This window comes from Mirounga leonina, unplaced genomic scaffold, assembly GCF_011800145.1.
Source record: "Mirounga leonina isolate KUSES-001 unplaced genomic scaffold, KU_Mleo_1.0 Mir_129, whole genome shotgun sequence".
In the NCBI taxonomy this organism is placed as follows: Eukaryota; Metazoa; Chordata; class Mammalia; order Carnivora; family Phocidae; genus Mirounga; species Mirounga leonina.
Window position 1 is genome coordinate 17,212,087 of NW_023270323.1, and position 21,282 is coordinate 17,233,368.

The 21,282-nt window shown below is 36.5% G+C and overlaps 1 protein-coding gene across 2 annotated transcripts in view; it reads left to right on the forward strand.

Moving 5' to 3' along the window:
* Positions 1–21,282, forward strand: part of ANTXR2 (ANTXR cell adhesion molecule 2) — a 155,982-nt gene that overhangs the window by 18,343 nt on the left and 116,357 nt on the right. For both annotated transcript variants that reach the window (XM_035004700.1, XM_035004701.1), the window contains exons 7-8: positions 592–672; positions 19,442–19,502. In XM_035004700.1, the coding sequence (XP_034860591.1) occupies positions 592–672; positions 19,442–19,502 (142 nt within the window). The remainder of the gene's footprint in view (positions 1–591; positions 673–19,441; positions 19,503–21,282) is intronic.

Genomic DNA, 21,282 nt, shown 5'->3' on the forward strand with positions numbered 1-21,282 from the left:
TAGAATTTCTTGAATATTCATTTGGTTTGGAGGAACTGATATTATAGAACACACATTTGGATTAAAATATTATGAATACTCCTCCTTGAACTCAACTGACAAGATTATTACGACGGTCTTATTTAGGTGTTTTAGTTTGATTGAAAACTTGATTCCTAGGAGTGCAAGGATTTGGGAAATCTGTTTAGAGGAAATCTTTAATAATTTTCATTCCCAAACCCCAATTTTTTCGTTAAGTTTTGAAGGTTTATATATTAATTTTTTTTTTCTTGGCTCACCAGATGATTTTACATTTAGATTTCTGGTTGAACATGACTAAGATTCCTGTGTCTCTTGACATTTACAGCTAGTAGAACTCTGCACTGTTTTGAGATTCAAACTTGAGGCCGATGTAAAGGGCCTGTGGCTAATTCATTTCATTGCACTATGTTTCGAGTAACACTAGTGCCATCTCCTTCAGTTCCTGACAGGCTACACTGGTGAATTGATCCTCTGGTGTAATTTTCAGATGAACATAACTGAAACATAATGAAGTGTATAAAATGTATGTCTCGACTACCCATTAATTAAATGTTCCTCATTTTTCTAAAGCTGGAAAGAATTGCTGATTCCAAGGATCAAGTTTTCCCTGTCAAAGGTGGATTTCAAGCTCTTAAAGGAATAATTAATTCTGTGAGTATTTTTCTGGGAGTAAGAAAGGCATATGGTTTTAGGTACATTTTACAACATAAGATGTAATCTTGATATCCATTCAGGTGGTCGTTATCTTGAAGAAAGAGATTAAGAAGGAAGTTTGTTCGGTATTGAGAACAAGGCATTAATTCTAAAGATCTGGATTTTGTTGGTGTTAATTGTTGGTATTAATGCTTATAAATTGAACTCTGTGAGCTTGGGTTTGAGATTCCAAGTTCAAGATCTTCATGAACAGTCTTAGACACTTCCACCCTGTGAGCATGGAGTTCCTCATTCTCTTGATATCTTGGAAGTTTTATAGGCTTTCCAGAAGATAAAGTAAACATTTGGATTGGAATGTGTGATGTCTCCCTCCTCCAAACATGGTGTTTCTTAGCTATCAGGCAGGCACCGTGCACCAGCGGCTGAGTATTTGCCGTTGTTGTTCTTTCCCTTTTAATGATTAGTCGTTTCACTGGAGCTCATAATATTTCTGTTTGGAATTCAGTTGCACTGTCTCTGGTGATTGTTAGAATCGGGGCTCCCCTAAAGAGGGTAAGGGGAAATGGGATGAGGAAATGCAAAGCAAAACTCCTACGTTTCACAGCTGAGGTTTATGTTTCATTTTACTGCCTTTTGCTAGAAGCACCTGGAACAGTTGCTATTAAGTATTTATGATATTTTGGTAAACACCATCCTAAAATGGGAGTGAATAATGTATATTCTCTAAGTCAAAGCATTTCCTTTCATCTTTAGGTATTTACTGAAGGGAAAAAAAGATAAGTCTCAGGGTCTTCGGACATTTGGTTCTGGCATTTAAAATTTCTCTTTAAAGATCATGTTTTTCAGAAACCGAGTGAGATCGATTGATTTTGTTTTTAAGTAGCCTGTAGGTTTTTTTTCCCCTCATTGATGGAACTTTTCAAAGAAAAAAAATATGACATGGTTCTATTACGTATCAGTACATCTAGTGGACAGGCCGGATGTAAATACAGGAACAGTGTTTTATTATTTTAAGAGTTTAATTATGTTTAGTATTTAGAAAAAATTGCAAGATAAAAAATAGGAAATATTTGGATTCATATTTATATGAATATTTATGTGGATTTATATTTGGATTCAAGGTACTCTGTAACTGTGATTTGTTTTAAGATACAGGAAAATGGATGGACAATGCAAAAGAGCGGATAATTTGATCCTGTAAATAAACAAAACAGTGGAATGTATTTTAAATTTATGCTGGGGAATTTGCAGTTATTTTTACAATTATAGAGGGAAGGAGAGAAGGCGTCTCTGGGTTACTCCCTTTGGAATTTTTTTTTCCCCTCTGTATAAAAGGTTCGATTCAAAATCCTCGGTGACTAATTGGTTTTTAAAACTCTCTATAGGCTGTGACTGCGTATTTCTCCTTCAAAGAACTGGTACTTGACTACCAGAGGAGATAAAGTTGTTTTGTTATATTTATTTGTTAAGTTTCATCTATTTTATTTGTATTAGGGAAACTTTAGAGTGGAATTTCTAACTACAGTCTTTCTGGCCTGAAGTTCTTCATGGACTTTAGCTTGAGTAAGTTATGTTGAAAGATTTGGCAAGCAGTTAGAAAGATTTGTGTTATTTTAGCCACAAATTGCAAGCAAAGCGTCTTGAGTTTCATCTGGTGGGGGCCGATGGGTATAGTGTTCATTCTAATATAGTTAAACTTCAGCTATTTTGTGAAAGAAAGGAGTAAATTATCCTTAGGGAAGCCAGCCTCTGGGGAAACTGGAGCGGTAGTCACATGTCAAAGTTGACAGATAGACAAATAGAATCATTACAACCAAAGTTGATCTAACTAATGGTTGAGATTTTTATCAACATGTTGATAGCTTGGGATTTTGCTCACTTTGTAGAAATTTAAGGCAATTCAAGCACTTTATGTCTCTTCAAGGCAGAGATTGCTCCATCTCTGGTAATATACAAAAGCTATAATTCTGCCTTAAATTTGAATTGCACTTTATACTTACAAAGTACCATCTTATCTTCAAAAAATTATATTTGGTATTTAAAACAAGTATACTGTATCTATATCAGGGTAAGGGCAGAGAGAAGAGACTATCCCTTTATTCTTTATGATTTACCAAACTAGTGGATGAAAAAAATTATACTATGGAATGGATTTATGCAAAGCTAAGCAAATGTAAATAATCAGAAAATGTAAGTCTTTCAGATGTCTGGTACTTTGAAGGCAAGATATTTGCTAAATTGAGAGATAATTTTTTTTTTTTTTTTTTGCTGGAAGTTATTTATATGCCTGGCCTTATCGTCAATGAATTAATTTCTTTGAAGTTAATCTTTAATTGAGAAAAAAATGTAAGCCGATTTTCTTGGGTTTTTTTGTCCTCCCTCCCTTGCCCACCCAAATCCAGTGACCTAGATGGTCTGGTCCCCTTGCTGTAAATCACATTTTGTTGAAGCATAGTTTGTTCAGAATCAACTTTGTAATCAGCAAGGACAGGAGTTTCATTTTGGAGCCTTCCTTCACTGTAGTTAAAAAAAAAAAGAGAGAGAAAAGGGACACTGTAGTGGTTCTTTCTCTTATAACTTCAAAAATGAGTGACTGGAGAAGGCCTTTGTTATGAACATTTTGCATGTTAACAATTTAATACCTTCTCTAAAATTTATTTGATTCAGAAAATCTTTTTCACGTTTTATTTTCATTTGGAATGAAATAAATCATTTTAAAATTTTTAGATTTCTATCCAGGCAAACATGATATCTAACAGTTATCAGAATATTGGTTTAATCTCCAACCTTAATTAGGAATATAAAAGTTTAAAATTCATTATTAGCTCAAGTAGATGCTGGTGAAAACTTTTCCTCTTTTTCACCTCCCTTCCCCCCATTATCTGATTTATTCTTTCATCCACTTATTTATTGAGTTCTAACCATGCTTAGGGCACTGTGTTAAGCTTGGAAGAGGGGACACAAAAAAGACAAATTCTCTGTTCTAAAGGAGCTTGAAAATAATGATGACTTGAGTTTGGAATATGGTGGTTTCTGTAAGAATTACAGAATGTGGTGATAAGGAGGAGGCTGGAAAGTTTGGTGAGTCACTCTGGCTGATAGAGAGGAACCCTATCTTGCAGTTTGCGTTAAGATGCCAATATGGCCAGAATAAAGTTAACAGAAGGATGGGATAAGTTTCGATATATGAAGTCCTGGGAGACTTTTGGTGGTGGAATCTGAACTGTGCTCTGACAGTTGGAGTAAATTAGAAACAAGGAATGTAGAACTTCAGAAAGAGCCTGGGCTGAGTGGCTGAGGCACAGGAGGGAATGTGGCCTGGCTTGGATAATGGAGGAATAATGAGGGATAAACGTTGACGGGCAGGCTGGATCCAGATTATGGAAACTCTCAAATGTTTGGGGAAGTGGCACTAATTTCATAAGCAATTGGAGAATGATGGAAGAGCAACTTAAGGATGAGATTTATATGCTGGCTGAGAACGTTTAGGAAGAATATCCTTACGGTAATGTATAGGATAATTTGGAAGACAGAAAGTTGTTTTATAAGTCTCTTGGAAGAGTCCTTGTGAGAGACCTGGCAAAAGGAAACCTAATATAGTGAAGACAGTATGAAATTGGGAATAGGAAGACCTGAGTGTGAGTTCCAACTCCGCCACTGCCTAGCTATGTGACGCTGTGTACTTTCTGTCATGTAATCTCTCTGATTTTAAAATTCTCGTCAAGTCAAATGGGGAAAATTCTATTTCTTTGAGTTGTTTTGTGAATTAAATGAGATAATGATTAAGAATGGTCTAACTCAGAAGGACGGGGCTTTCGAACATTTGGTAGGAAGCTAGGAATGTCAGAAGTTGGGACCATGTAGGATGGGGTTATTGATCTTTCTGCAGGGCAGTCCACTGAGAGTGATGGCTGGAATTCTAAATAATGACTTAGGTCTAAAAGGGTATGGCCTTGATATGTGAGAGGATCAAATCTCCAGGGACTTCTAGATGGTGTAGCTAAGCAAAATCAAATAGTTCCAAATCCTTAGGCCTTGGGACTCGGGCCCAACCAGCAACTGGGAAAGGAGACTCCCATGACAAAAACTATGTGGAATTTTGGGACTCTGCATTTAGAAAAGAGCTACAGTTCTTGTTGGGGAACTTGTAGAGCTGTTTAGTGATTCAGAGTAGAAACCTAGTTGTTGAAGGGGAAACAACATCTTCAATGGACCATAGTTACTTAGGGTGTATCTTAGGTACTGAGATTCTAGGTCTGTCCCAGTAAAAGTAGGTCAAGGACCATAAGGAAAACATGCCCTGGTCAGAATCATGTCAGGAATAGGGTGGGGCAGAACCTCCAGGGAACAGTTTTTCTCTTGGTGAGCCAGGCTCTGATGGCTCTGGAAAATATGAGTTGCTGTTGTTGTTATTGTGATGGCAGTGAAACTGGAAATAAGAAGGTGAATTCGAGAGACCTTAAAAAGTTGATAGAACCTGAGAGATCACTGGATATTGGTTGAAAAGGACGGAGAGGGGAGTCAGCTGTAACTTGGGCATTTTGCTCCCGACTACTCTGAATAACGGGAAGCAGGGAGGGTGAAGACTGTTTTTACAGAGGGGCCTGGAGTACTAAAGGACATGGTGGAATCAGGCAGAAGGGCAGAGGGAGAAGTTGAATTGGACCTGGGGAGTCCCCATGGGGCATGTCCCTTAGGGATGTGGAGGTCCAGGGAAATGTGCAAGTCAGAGAACTTCAGAGTTGACTCATTGTTCCTCCTTTTGTGTTTTCTCCCCTCCGGTTGCCCACAAAAACCAGGGATATAATTCTTCTGTTTTCCACTTTAGATTATTTTTAATATCTTAGAATGTTAAACCATTATTTTTGGTTTCTTGGAAAGGTGGTTGCAAGGCTTTTCTTTGAAAATGAAATTTTATTTGAACTAGTCAGACTGACATGTGAGCACCATGTGGTTCAGCGTTTCATTAGGTAGTGCTGTGGATGGTAGCATTCAGAATAAAACAAAACCACAGATTGGTGAATAACATGGGAAGAATAAAAATAAAAATACTCCGTGAAAAACCTCCCTCCCTTCCCCCCCCCCCAAAAACAAGACCTTGGGATGTTATACTCAGTGCAATTATTTCCACAATTATTTTTTGATAGAGTACCTCAGAATGTATTAAGCAGAAGAGATGAATCAGTTGTGAAACTGGTTTTATAAATAACCCGGATCCAAAAGAATTATCCTAGGTGATGGCAGCTAATGCCAGAGTTCTTAAATACCTAATGGGGAAGTAGAGGAGCATAAATATAAATAGGAAGGGAATGAGCACTCATACGTGTAGGAAATTTAAATAAAACTGAACTAGATTATTCATAAAGGGAAAAAAGTGCAATATACATTTCAAAAAATAACCGCATTCAAAGTGCTGAAAATGTAAGCTTCATCTGAACTTTGCACCAAATTGTTTTTATCAGTGATGTCTATTGTTGTTGGTAGCAGTAGTGGTGTTGTTTTTGAAAAGTTTCTAAGAAAGGTGTCTCCATTATGTTTTAATGAAATGAGAAGACACTGCAAAATCATTTTCTATACAGGCAAATAATTTTCATAGAAGAGGTACCTAATGAACAATCTGATAAGACCTCAGTTTAAGTGATTTTAGCAGGTTCTGCTATGAATGTTGACTGCTTAGTTGTGGAAATCTCTATTTATAAAATCATGGTTTGATAAAAAATCTAAAGTCTGAGCTAACTATAAAGATATATTCACAGGAAAAAACCCAAACTGGTAGAACTTACTTGAAATTGGAAATCAGTTTCTGGGACTCTTTAAAAAAAGACTGGCTATAATGTGAGGCTCACTATGAATCAGCTCTTCTGGGCTTCTGTTTATCCAAGGATCTTTAGTACTGAATGTAGATCAATTGTCTCATGATAACATCATTCACGTCAGTGGTAGGAAGGTTGGGGCTGATAGGAAGGCCGTGGATGGTAGCATTCCACGGAGAAGTTCCTTCTCCTTTTTTTGGCCTAGGGTCTAATATAGCATTGGGTAAGTAGTTAATTGCTTAATTCATATTTATCAATGAATGAATAAATAAAATTTGTGCTTTTTGAACATATTTTCATGTTTTTATAATATGGTTATGGTATATTTAAGCATTAAAAAAACCTTTTTTTTTTTTTTACCAGACTTTTTTTTTAAGATTTTATTTATTTATTTGACAGAGAGAGAGATAGCGAGAGCAGGAACACAAGCTGGGGGAGTGGGAGAGGGAGAAGCAGGCTTCCCGCGGAGCAGGGAGCCCGATGTGGGGCCTGATCCCAGGACCCTGAGATCATGACCTGAGCCAAAGGCAGACGCTTAATGACTGAGCCACCCACGTGCCCTGAATACTTTATTTTGAATTGACTTATGATTCCATATAACTTTGATTTCATCTTCTTATTGATATTCCTCTGTATTATGACTATGGCTACAAAAACCAAGTTCATACTAGCTTAAGAGGAAAAAAAGGTTACTGTCTTATATAACTGGGTGGTCCAGAGGGAGGAAATTGCCTCAAGTGCAATTAGATCCAGAGAATCAACCCATGTTCTTATGACCTCTCTTCGTCAATTTTACCTATGATTTTGTTTTCCTCATTCTTTCCTTGTTCAAATGAGTATCAGATGAAGGTAATTGCCAAAGATTTCAGGCTTTGCGTCCAGTTAGCTTTGGAAAGAGCGAGCTGTTATTTTGGGGCATCAGTATACTCTGTCCCAGACAAGGACTCTGAGTCAAGTGCTCATTCCTGTCACATATTTAAACCAGCCAGAGTAACATGTCTACCCGGTGACAAGAGGTGGGCAGCAAAGCGAAGAGGGAGAAGGCATCATGATCCATAGCCTCACTAAAGACCACATGGAGTGGAGAACAATTTCCTCAATACAAAGGGAACACTGTTCATACACACGTAAGGGTGAAAAAGTGTTCTTGGTAGGAAAAAAATTCAATAGCTATTGCAGTTATATTCGAATACCTTTAAAATATTTTTGCCATATATTCTATCAAGGAACTTCCTTCCTTCCAAATTCCAATAAACTAAAAAATACAAATAGAAAATTTGTTTTAAGTTACTCATTTTATGTACTGAAATTTTATAATCTTATCTTGATGTCCATAGTCCAATGCTCTGTTTGCATTTGCATGATAATTTTACTTAATAATATTATTCTTTTTCTTTCTTTGATTGGGACTGTAGTTTAGGAAAATCAAATCTATTTTTAATAAATACAGTTTTGTGATATTTTGTGAAAAAACTAAACTGGTACCACTGGGTTATATAGCCCAAATTAAGTGCCAAATGTTTATTTCTTAACTGGTATTAAGTTAGCTTAACACTAGGTCGGCTACAAAAGACGACCTTTAGAGGCTCACCTGTTCTTTTTTTTTTTTTTTTTATTTTATTCTTATGTTAATCCCCATACATTACATCATTAGTTTTAGATGAAGTGTTCCATGATTCACTGTTTGTGCACAACACCCAGTGCTCCATGCAGAATGTGCCCTCCTCAATACCCACCACCAGGCTAACCCATCCTCCCACCCCCCTCCCCTCTAGAACCCTCAGTTTGTTTTTCAGAGTCTATCGTCTCTCATGGTTCGTCTACCCCTCCGATTTCCCCCGCTTCATTCTTCCCCTCCCGCTACCTTCTTCTTCTTTTTTTTTCTTAACATATATTGCATTATTTGTTTCAGAGGTATAGATCTGAGATTCAACAGTCTTGCACAATTCACAGCGCTTACCAGAGCACACACCCTCCCCAGTGTCCATCACCCAGTCACCCCATCCCTCCCACCCCACCCCCCACTCCAACAACACTCAGTTTGTTTCCTGTGATTAAGAATTCCTCATATCAGTGAGATCATATGATACATGTCTTTCTCTGTTTGACTTATTTGAGGGTATTATGTTGAGTGAAATAAGTCACCTGTTCTTGATAGCAAATTCAATCAAGTAGAAGGACATTGAATAGGAGGATAAAATGGTTAAGATTTATGGCTTAAATGTACCACCAGTATAAATTATAATGGATAAATGCGTGATTTCTCAGTTATATCTTATTTTTCCCCCAAATATAATAATTCCCAATTTATTTGGAAGCATTTTTTGAATACTGTGTTTAAGAAACTTTTCTGGTGTTGGATTACAAATATGGACATGGCACCCTTGACTTTTCTAAGTTCACCATTTTCAGGCATAGGTTTTTGATTGTAAAGCTAACAGGAGAGCTGGTAAGCCTTTGTTTTTCTATTCTTGTGGCATAGGGAAATCTTTTATTTGCCACTCTGGATTTTGAAAAATCAAAGAGAACAAAGACTTAGAATGCTTAGCAGGTAGATTTCATGTTTCAGTTAACAAAACAAGAGAGTGGGCAAATAGGACTAATATGAAATACTACATGTATCAGAGTGAAAAACATGTTGGGATTCAATTTCTTTAGATTCTAAAACAAATAGTATATTTGTTATAACTTTATCCATAATTTCAATGTGCTTTTTATGGGAAGTCTATTCATCCTTTAAGAAAGCATTAAATGCTTATTCTGAGTTTGTGCTGACCAAAAAAAAAAAAAAAGAAAAGAAAACAAAGGAGGCAGATAAGCTTTTGTTTCAAATCACAATCCATTTTTTGCAGATTTCTATGCTGTAGTGAGAAAGGAAGACCTGCTAATATGATTTGTTATGAAAATTCAATTGTGAGATACAGAGGAGCTTAAACATCATTTGGGGTTTTTGTGTTGCGATTTGTAACATGGGCGCATTTTCACCAACAGTATAATCAGAACTATTCATCTGTTATGTTTGGAGCTGAGAAGAGTAAAAGGCAATGATTATAACTCACACTCTTCCTTAGATCTCTTAGAGTAAAAGTTTGTTTAAAAATTTGTCACTTGTGCTTATACAACTTGCTTACTTGCCAAGGAAGAGAGAATCCATTTTTAGCAATGGGCCAGTGTAGAGCGCGCTGTATTGAGCAATTGGTATTTTGAAGCTCCAAGCATTTTTTTAAAAAATGAACTCATCCAAAACATGTGCTTACAAATAGTTTTTTAAAAGATTTTATTATTTTAAAGTAATCTCTATACCCGACGTGGGGCTCAAACCCTCAACGCTGAGATCAAGTGTCGCATGCTTGGTGGACTGAGCCAGCTGGCGCCCCATGATTACAAATTATAATTGTTTTTCATTGACGTATTACCTCTTAAAGAAAAATACATTTGATAGGGATGTTTGGCAGCCAGAGAGAAAATAAAGATCATCTGAATATTGAAAGCTAAAAAGCAAACAAGGGAAGATTGTGAAAACATCCTTACAGTTGTCTTAGCTGCTTATTTTATGCATACATATGGCTAATTACTAAGGCTTCATTTTGTTGGGACCTTGGGATAAATGCTGTTCAGTGATTTTTCCTTATGAGATATAAACTTGGAATCCTTCATATTAGGATGAACTCCTGTAGTGCTTAAAGCTGCTCAATGACTAAGGAAAAAAAAAAAACTTGCTTCTTTAGATTTGTTATTATCCTTACTGATATTTTCTGACATGTTGTATGTCATGGAAATTAGCAGTTTCTGGTAAGGACATACCTAGGGTGCTTGTAAATTATCTATAATGTTCTATTGTAGATGACGTTATGTACCCAAAGTTGGTGTTAGAAATTTATTGCTACAATGAATATTTTTAATTTTTAATAAAGTTGAAGAAAATGTTATAGATGTCTAGGTAGTGTATTGAATTTAAGTGTAATGAAATAATCTATTTTGGGGAAAAAATCTTTAATATTTAGAATTGACTTTTACAAATGAGGTCACAAAGGAAACCAGTCAATGGGATTTAATTTTTTTTCTCTTTTCACATAGCCTATCTAGAATTAACCTATTTTCTTAAGATACATGTATATATTAAGTTCATGTATCTTTTCATGTTGTTTTATTATTTCTTAAGTTTTTTTTTCCATTTGGCTCATTGCCTTATCGGTGCCATTGATTACCAAAGTTTGTACTATGCAAAATAAGCTTTCTCTTCACTGTGTGTGACTGAAGATGTGATTTGATTAATTCAGGTAGCGCCTAATTAAGCTCTGTATTTTTTATATGCTTAACTGTTTAGTGTTACACACCTCATTTATTTGTCTTATAGTCAAAATGCTCATGCTTTTTATTAGAAAGTTTTATATTTACTTTTCAATTAATTCAATAAACATTAATTGAGCAGCTGCTATTTTTAATATATTGTGTTATCTACTTTTTATATTAGATTGGGTTTGAATGTATGGTATCATTCATTAAAAAAGTGTTTACCTAGTTTCTTCTGGAATGGGCTCTATTCTATTTTCCAAGTATAATAACATTCCTATTGCCATTTAGAAATTGGAAAAAGTACAGATTTTAAAATCTGTTTTGGTTTATATTAGTTGTGGGAAATTTCTTTTTTTTTAAACTGATTGCTTGATCTTCAAACCATAAAACCTAGATATGTCTCCATCATTCAACATCAACTTCAAAGACGCTGCATGTCCGAAGTCATATGCTGCCTTCATTTCCCCATCTTAACTCATCCCATGCTAAATTTTTATGTTGGCTGTATCTCAGCAGTTTTCTACTAATTAATCCCATTTTATCTTAAATGCCAGAAGAAAAAGGCCACAACTATTGACATTCAGGCCATAATAGGGCTTTTACTACTTCTTCCATGTTCCATATCTGTTATTATAACATGTGTGCATTATGTAAACATGCTGAGGAACTTACAAGATCTTAAATCAATATATGGTTTCATATACATCTTAAAATATCTCAGAAAGAAGAAATCAAATACGGTGCTCTCTGGTTATTTCTGCTTGATAATACTGCCACTTTACCTGATTATTATTCAGTAGTTATAAAGATCTGATTGTAACTTTATTTATTTTTTTAAAGATTTTATTTATTTATTCATGAGAGACAGAGAGAGAGTGAGAGAGAGAGGCAGAGGGAGAAGCAGGCTCTCACGGAGCAGGGAGCCCGATGCGGGACTCGATCCCAGGATCCTGGGATCATGACCTGAGCCGAAGGCAGATGCTTAACCATCTGAGCCACCCAGGTGCCCTGATTGTGACTTTATAGGGAAGCAAGATAAATTGCTTTGTAAGCATAGGAGTGTAAGAATAGGATTCTTTTTTTTTTTTTTTAAAGATTTTATTTATTTATTTGACAGAGAGAGACACAGCGAGAGAGGGAACACAAGCAGTGGGAGTGGGAGAGGGAGAAGCAGGCTTCCCGCGGAGCAGGGAGCCCGATGCGGGGCTCGATCCCAGGACTCCGGGATCATGACCTGAGCCGAAGGCAGACGCCCAACGACTGAGCCACCCAGGCGCCCCAAGAATAGGATTCTTAAGAGTTGTGTCTGACTTAGCAATCATTCTCGCCTCCACTCCTACAAACTGCCAATTCAGGCTCCAGAGTGCATGTCTGCCCCTTGTTACTTTGTATGTAAATTTGGCCTAGAGTGAAATCCTGCAACCTGACCACATGACACTAGATGTAGGCTCAATCCCAATTAATTTGGAACATGCCTGGAGTAGTCGGAATGAAGCACCATTCTGATACTTCATTCAAGTCCCTCTGCAGAGAAGGGACAGCACAATGGGCTCTAACTTGATCTTCTGCCAAACATCTATAATCTCAGAGAGGCCAGCAAGCACAAGGTCAGGTCCTAAGGCTGCATCTGGTCTTACTGCTAACCGAAAACTAACCTAGAGGGAGGCAAAAATAACCTTATCATATTCTATCCCCCTCTCTTGGCAAATAGAGAAATTCCATGAAATTAGTATTTGCAGTGTACCCCGAACTAATGAGAGTACTTGGGTGATCAGAATTGCACAAATAGTGAATTAAAATTGGACGCGAAGCAATAGAAAATAATTATAATTTGTATGAGTGAATGCTGTCGTTCCACTTGCAGTTTTATCCCAAACAACTTGGAAAAGGATTAATATTTGGGCTTTACTTTATTATCATAATACAGGGCAGGCTTTTTATCATATGTTTAAAAGGAAGCAGTCAAGACAAATACATGTTATTTTTTATTTTATTTTTTTTAAGATATTTATTTATTTATTTATTTATTTATTTATTTATTTATTTGAGAGAGAGAAAGTGTGTGTGCACATGTGCGTGGGAGAGGAGCAGAGGGGTAAAGAGAGGGAAAGGGAGAGAATCCCAGTCATACTCAGTGCTGAGCACAGAGCTGTATGCAGGGCTCGGGTTAGGGCTCAATCCCATGACACTAAGATCACGACTTGAGCCGAAAGCGAGAGTCCGAGGCTTCACTGACTGAGGCACCTAGGCGCCCAAAACAAATACATTTTAAATAGGACAGAATGTTTTGTTAATGAGAAAGGACAGTGACTGTGATTATAGAGATTAAATATATAAAGCATCTAATTCACAGTTTGGGGCAACATGTTGGAGTGTAGAATTTTTATACAAAGTACTAGAATTGAGAATTCTATGTATTTTAACTTCTTTGCTATTATAGGTTTGTACTGGCTTATAAACACAAGTCTTACAGATGGTCTTGTGTATACCACAGCTACTCTGCCTAGACCTCTCTCTCCTGGAGTTCACACCTTCATCTCCTACCCAACCTGTGCCTTGCGGGTGCAACTGTAGATTAAAAAGTTTTTAGAGAGTCTGTGGTTCACAAACATACCTAAGAGGGAAAGAAACCAAGAAAAGAACTGCAAGGGAACAGACCTCCATCAGGCAGACATATAAGCAGACCTCATTTTCCAATGTGGGCATCCCATTTAAAAAAAAATTTTTTAAAGGGCGCCTGGGTGGCTCAGTTGGTTAAGCGACTGCCTTCGGCTCAGGTCATGATCCTGGAGTCCCGGGATCGAGTCCCGCATCGGGTTCCCTGCTCGGCGGGGAGTCTGCTTCTCCCTCTGACGCTCCTCCCTCTCATGCTCTCTGTATCTCATTCTCTCTGTCTCAAATAGATAAATAAAATCTTAAAAAAAAAATTTTTTTTTAAGATTTTATTTATCTATTTGACAGAGAGGGACAGTGAGAGAGGGAATACAAGCGGGGAGAGTGGGAGAGGGAGAAGCAGGCTTCCCATGGAGCAGGGAGTCCGATGCGGGCTCGATCCCAGGACCCTGGGATCATGACCTCAGCCGAAGGCAGACGCCTAACCAACTGAGCTACCCAGGTGCCCCTAGGCATCCCATTTTAGAAAATATTTTCCCTCATTCTGCTTGCATTTCTTGACTTTATTAAATGGTTATGCCTTCAGAATTTCCATGCATAAGGATTTTCCTGGTTTAAAAAATTTCTCTTCAGGGTATAACCCTATCTAGGTTGTTTGAAGGGTCATCATTTCATATATTTGCATTCATATATTAGTATGAATGAGTTCATAAGATGAGAACAGCCACATTGAAATGGAATATTTTGGGTAATAGAAAACCTGGATAATGATTGTGTTTAGAAAAGGAGTGTCTGTGTGTGTCTAGCAACCTAGGTGACAGTGAGTGAGGGAGAGAGAAAGACTAACTCATTCTGTATCAGAAATTCACCTAAAGTCTGTTCCATGTCCAAAAAAAATGGAGAAAAACAAAAGAAAATGAAACAAAAAAACTCCCAACCTCTGCCTCCTGGTTCTGAATATCCTTTCTGTTCCTAGGATTCAGGCAAGTTCTAGAAATGTATGAAACCTAAATGCCCTTAAATGCCATTGACATCATTGCTTTTATGAGAGAAAATGTGTTCAGATAACAAATTAGTTTTTCTAAGCCCAGTTTGATTTTCTTTTTCCAAGTGTTTCCTGTCCCCCAAACCAGAGTTAGGACCTCTTGTTGCTGTAGTATAGCCTCTCTTGTCTTGTAGGTTCTGGATTATTCTGAGAAGTGAAAAGTACAAGTGTTTTATCTGTACAAAACAAATCTGAGTTAGAAAGCAATACTAAAATAACACAATAGAGGAAAAATTATTCAAAAGAGAGAGGGCCGTAATCATTTGCATATTCTGTATGTTACTAATTCATAAGATGATCTAAAATGTCGACTTATTCGAATCAGTGGAATTGGGAATTTTTTTTTTTTTTTTTTGAAGTAGGCTCCACAGCCAGCGTGGAGCGCAGTGCGGGGCTTGAACTCACTACCCTGAGACCAAGACCTGAGCTGAGATCAAGAGTCGGACGCTTAACCGACTGAGCCACCCAGGTGCCTTGGAATTGGGAATTTTAAAACAAATCTATAAAAACCCCCACAAATGTAGGTGAAAGCTTAGTGACATACTTTTGAAGATAAGAAATAAGATAGATTTTAGAATGTTTTGATAATATAAAAGGAATTCAAGCAAAACAGGCAGATAAATTTTCACTAGTTTATTAGATACTGGATTTTGTAATGGTAGACTGTCTATCACAAGCCTGGAGGGTAGCAGAGTGCACTGGGTAGAACAGGCTTTAGAGTCAATCAAACTTGAGGAGATCTGACTCTGCTACTTAAAAACTAATCGTTCTTATTTCAAAAACTAAAATTAAAAAGACCTCTCTAAAACCTCAGTTTTCTCATCTATAAAGTGGGGATAAAAGTAGTATGTATTCATAAGATTTGAGAGGATTAACTGAAGAAATTCAGGTAAAGTGCTTAGTATAGTTCCTGGAACGTAATAAGTTCCCAACAAATTATAATTATTATTACCATTGTTAGAAATTCTTTTGAATTTTTGACTCCTGATATTTGTACTAAATTTAGGAAGTTTGACTTTTAGTAAATTTGACTTTTGTTATCCATATTAATATTTGAGGACTTAAAAGTAGGGAGTAAGTAATAATGTACCTGTTATTTTCATTTGTAATTATTCCTTAACACTAATATTACTTTTTGAGTGAACAGATGCTTGTGAGTGAACAGATGCTTCAGTAGTATACTTTTTTCCCATGGTGAGCATCAAGTTCTTTGCCAATTTATATATATATATATAAATGAACTTCAGAATCTCAAATGATGCAATTTTGCATCTAGTGTGTGCATGACTTAAAGTGCCCTGGTTTTATTAATAGCATTTGGCTTGTCTTTAAATTTGGTCTATGGTGCTATTAGCTCTCTCTGATGTCAACCAAGGCCGACCTTTAGTGGAAACTATTTTCTGTTTCTATTGAGATATAATGAAGACAGATGGTAACACATATTTGAAGAAACATCCTTACAAGATGCTCTGTTGTACAATGATGGAAGTGCAGAGTATGAAAGATAATGTGTCAATTATCGTAGATGGGACACCTGATCCAATGTTCAATCAATCAGTAACAGTATTTAATTTAGTAAAAATTAACTAGAGTGTTTAAAATATTTGTCCTCTCTTTCAGTTGTCATTTAGTGATGACAATTTTAATATAATAGACCTATTTTGATATCTTGAACATTTGAACTTGTGTGCAATTGCTTGTACTAAGAATAGATTATAAACTGTTTCATGTTTATGGAACTGATTGTTTAAAAAATTTAATGATGGAAACTATCTGCATACAAACATTGAATTATTTTGACTTCCAGTTATTTTCTTAATATAGGGACTCTAGATGGAAAAACCAAATTTAGGACAAATTTTATTTTTTTAAAAATGCACACACTTTCTTTTCTCTCTTCTTTCCCCACCACATTCTCTTTCCCTCTCTTTGATTGTTTTTCATTTGGAAGTGGTTTGGGTGAACTTCGTTTCACATTATGGGTTTCTGGATTTCTGGCATTCACAGTTTATTGGAGAGCTAGATGCTTTTTCACATAAATTAACTTTATTCTGCCTTATCTTAGTCATAATATGGTTGTTGACTTGCTTACTAGGTAGATATTTTTAATATTCTTATTAATTCATGCAATCTATATTCCCTAAACATTTATTGGTTATACTGTGTGTACAGAACCATGTGCTGGTCCCAAGAGGATTGTACAGTATAATATCCTCTTTTTATACTCACAAAGTTTGTCTTCTAATAGAGGAGGTGATTCATATACCCAACTAATTTAACATAAGGTCCAAAGAAATTAAAAAAAAAAAATCACTACAAACTTTAGAGAAGGGCAGGTAATGTCCTGTGGGGAATTCAACTGGATTCCTTCAGATGGTGATGCCACTTTTTGACTCATGGTCTAAACTGCTTGCCTTTCAATGAATGTGTTCCTCGAGTCACTTTTCCATTCAGTAATATCATTTCTATAAAATTCATTTTATTAAAATAAGTACAAATATTAAACTAATGTAAATGTATTCTGAGGTATCAATGTATATTATACAATTTACTGCAATATATAACCAATCTTCAGCTATTCTTAGTTTCTGCTTAACGTAACTTGATTTCTTTAATCTCAGACTTGAATAGAAAATAAATTTCTAAATCATCTTGAACCTTTTCTTTAAAATCAAAATACCTTACGGGGATAAACAGGGTCTGCTTCAGAAATGTATAGCAACAACAGTCCTTCAGGAGAACACCGTAAGAACTGATCATTTGATCTTACTGTTGGAACCATCATTTTATTTTTTGATTTTTATTATTTATTTATTTATTTATTTATTTATTTATTTATTTATTTATTTATATTTAGAGAGGGAGATTAGGAGGAAGAGAGTGGCAGAGGGAGAGAGAATCTCAAGCAGGTTCCACGCCCAGCAAGGAGCCCAATGCGGGGCTCGATCTCACCACCCTAAGATCATGACCTGAGCTAAAATCATGAGTGGAACGCTTAACCCACTGAGCCACCCAGGCACCCCTTGAACTATCATTTTAAAACTATTCAATGGATTACGTCAAATTAAAAGAGGAAGACAAGATACACACATGTGTCTTAAATATTTTGAGATCTGATTTAATTATGGTAGGAGAGAGAAAACGAGTACAATTTTAGAAATTCACACAGGTCATTCTGGGTTGCATCTTCTTTGACATAGCCTTTGGAAAATCTTGTAATTTCTTCATGTACCTTATTCTAAGGAATCTTTAAAAAATGGTTGCGATTTCCAACAGATTCAATCTTTAAACCTCTCATAATTTTTCCTGATGCTTGAAACATTTCTCAGTAATGCCGCTAGAGGTGTGCCTAAAATAACTAATAAAGAAATTGTGAACTGAAAGATGTTCCTTCATAGGAGCCTTCTTAATGGGATCTGTTTTAAAATAAATTCCTTCAGACTTGCTGGCAAGTAAAATAGGTGTGGAGGCTTTGTATTTTCCTTTGACCCTTCCATTTGCATGGCTCACTGTTCTCCTTTTATCTCGGGTCGGCCAAAACCAAAGCTATAATGCTCCATTTTTGTTAGTTGGAACCGTTTTAGCTCCATATTCCTTTAGCAAAACATTCCTGTTTTGTTCCCTTCAGAGCCTTGTTACCTGTATAGTGTTAAAATATTTAAGGATGTTACTGATCTGAGATACTTCCCCTCCAAGAGGTGACACACAATGGCAATGGTCCTCAGTTCTTTCCCCAATTCTTAATTGAACAACAGTACATAGTCCCAAGAGGAGTGAGTATTGATTATAGGAGATAAAATAGCAGACTAAGAGGAGGTCTTTGGGCACTGAAAGGTCTTTGGGTGACTATGGAATCAATCTCTGGTCATTTCTGAGTTTAAATAGACCTCATCCAGAATTTCGCAGACATAAAATTTTACTATATTTGTTTCCCAATCACTAAAGCTTCAATTGCTTTGTGAAAAGTGGATTTACTGGGAAGTGATCTTAAAAAGTACGAATGATTCCCCTTCTCAGTGAGGCATATTCAGCAACAAACATTCCCAGCTGGGTTTTAGAGGCTGACAATTTATCCTGCTACTGTTATTAAAGAAAGCACGGAAAGTGTTTCTGTTTCCTTCCTTCCTGTTCCAGTTATGAGCAGGAGATGCTAGAGCCCACCGTACATCATCTGTCTTCAACTCTGTCAAGAAAGGAATGTCGTCCAAAGATCATCTGGAATTTGTCTGAATTTGATAATGTAGTGCAGAGCAGTTCTAAAAATAAAGACGGGATTGTTGTGTCCATTAGGAGCAGCTTATTTCATCATTGTTGTTTTTCACTTGTAGCCTTGTGCCTTGTATGGTGGTTTCTGTTTCTCGGAACAAGCTAAGAAGAGCCATTCTGTTCCTGTGCTCTGGGAACGCTGGAGTGCAGAGTCTGTGTTTTTGAGGATAATATTTGGCTCATACAAGGAGCCTGTGTTCTGCAAGTGTAATGTTTGGTGCATATAAGGAGGATTAGCATCTGTGGGAATTGAGGCTGAGACATTGAATAGAAATGCCACAGTCAAATAAAGAAGTGTTTATTTATTGATATTGTATTGAACCTCTTAATAAAAAACATACTAAGTTAGCATAATTGGGCAGGAGTTCTGATTTGCTCTCTTGTTTTTGCCTAATAGGGAAAGTCAGCATAGATTTTTATGGCTACCGAGAAAGTTTGGTTGTCTTTGTGTTCACGGCTACCAGACGCTGAGGTTAACATCCACTTTATCTGTGCTTATCTGTATTTACTCTAATCAAATAAGGATTCCTACAGAATGCAGTCTTGGAATATATACTGAAGAACAGCATGGAAATTTTCTAAGAGCCTGATAGCTGTATATATGATAGTTAATAGGTTTTCTCTGCCATCTATTGAAGTTAAGGGGAAGACTTTAAGATTATTAGCAATCTTATAATTCACTTTACATGTTAGAATTTAGTTCTCTATCTTGGTCTTCTTTTTTCCTTTTTAGATACTAGATCGGTCATGCACTGAAATCCTGGAATTGCGGCCTTCAAGTGTCTGTGTGGGGGGTAAGTGGTTAGAATTTAAAAATACCATGTAAGAAATTGTATTTTTTCCCCCTCGTTAGATTATATGATTTGAAACTCATGTTGGAAAGAGAATAACAAAATTAACTTTTTTGGCATCCTTTTCTGTAAGAATTTTTAAATAATTCCTTGAAATATTTCTATTTTAAATTCAAATTTTTTAAGATTGGAGTGTTATTTTAAATAATGAACATATTGTGTGACAGGCTTTTAGAATTTTCTGTATATTTAGTTCATGTTTGAGACCTTTCCTATGACAAGTAAAATAAAATATGAGATTCTTTCTTTTTTCTGATTATACAACAGTCATGTATTTGTGGACTTTGAGCTCTGTGCCTTGATGACCTGGCCAAAGTACAGTTCCCACCAGCTCAGGGCACGTACAGAGGTGATGGATGGGCGGATGGCAGGGAAGAAGCAGCTGGCTTCATTAGCTGGCCCTAAGAACAAACTCAGGTTTTAGCCCTTCCCAAGCCATCCTTACCCAAGGAGAATGTGATACTCTCTGGCCTATTCTGTTTCTTCTTCAAGGCTGACCTGGAGTTCATTTTAATCTAGAAAAGGAAGAATATTGGGTCTAGTGGAAGAGGAAATGTGCTGTGTAATTTCCCACAGAGCCTCTCAACTGCTGGAGATTGTCTTAAGTTCTGTATCTTGTAGACTTCCTATTTAATGGTCATTGAGATGTTTAAGAGGAATAGTGCATTTGAACATCCCAGAGCATCCCTTTGCCTTTATGATTTTACCTAATCTTCATAACAACACTATTTGACAGTTTTATAATCCGTGGTTCACAGATGACAAAACTGAGGCTGAGTGGTTCAGTACTTGCTTTAGGAATTGTCCTATTTGACTCTTGTCTGTCCGACTCTAAAGCCATGTTCTTTTCACTGAGTCACATTTTACGTTTTACCTGCACTTTATAAGTGAAATTCCTTTTATAATATACTTAATGAAGAGTGGCATAGCAATCTTTTCTTCCTCAATAAATTACTATATACATGTTAGATTATGGTAGATAGGAGATTGTCTGAGAAGACTGAGAGTTAATCACTGTTAAAATAGTTAATATACCATCTTATAGCTAAACAGCAGATGGTTAAATGCCGATCAAGATATTTGATCAGTTACCCTGTTTTCCTTGCATTGTATTTTACTCTCTAACATTTAGTGACTGCTCCTCCTATATAGAGTCCTGAGCAATAAGTTGAATAAACTTTCTTTAATGACTGGCCATAGATTGTTAATAGTCCAAAATGCATGACCTCTGGTGAGTTATAAGTTTGTATGCAAGAGAGAGTGAAAACGGGATTAGTAATGTCAAGAAACCATTAAAGAACTCCGTATGGGGTGTCAGAGATTAAAGAAAATACAACAGGGGCACCTGGGTGGCTCAGTCGTTAAGCGTCTGCCTTCGGCTGAGGTCATGATCCCAGGGTCCTGGGATCAAGCCCCACATCGGGCTCCCTGCTCGGCGGGAGGCCTGCTTCTCTCTCTCCCACTCCCCCTGCTTGTGTTCCCTCTCTCACTGTGTCTCTCTGTCAAATAAATAAATAAATAAATAAATCTTTAAAGAAAATACAACATATGACAGTTCTAAGAAACAAAGAACGTGAATAATTTTCTTTACATTCCCATACCTTAATACCTAAGAGTAGAGAAAAACAAAGATTCTTTCCTGATGTATTTTCCTGAGGATAGAATTTGGGGAAATTTTTCTTTCTTTCTTTCTTTCTTTCTTTCTTTCTTTCTTTCTTTCTTT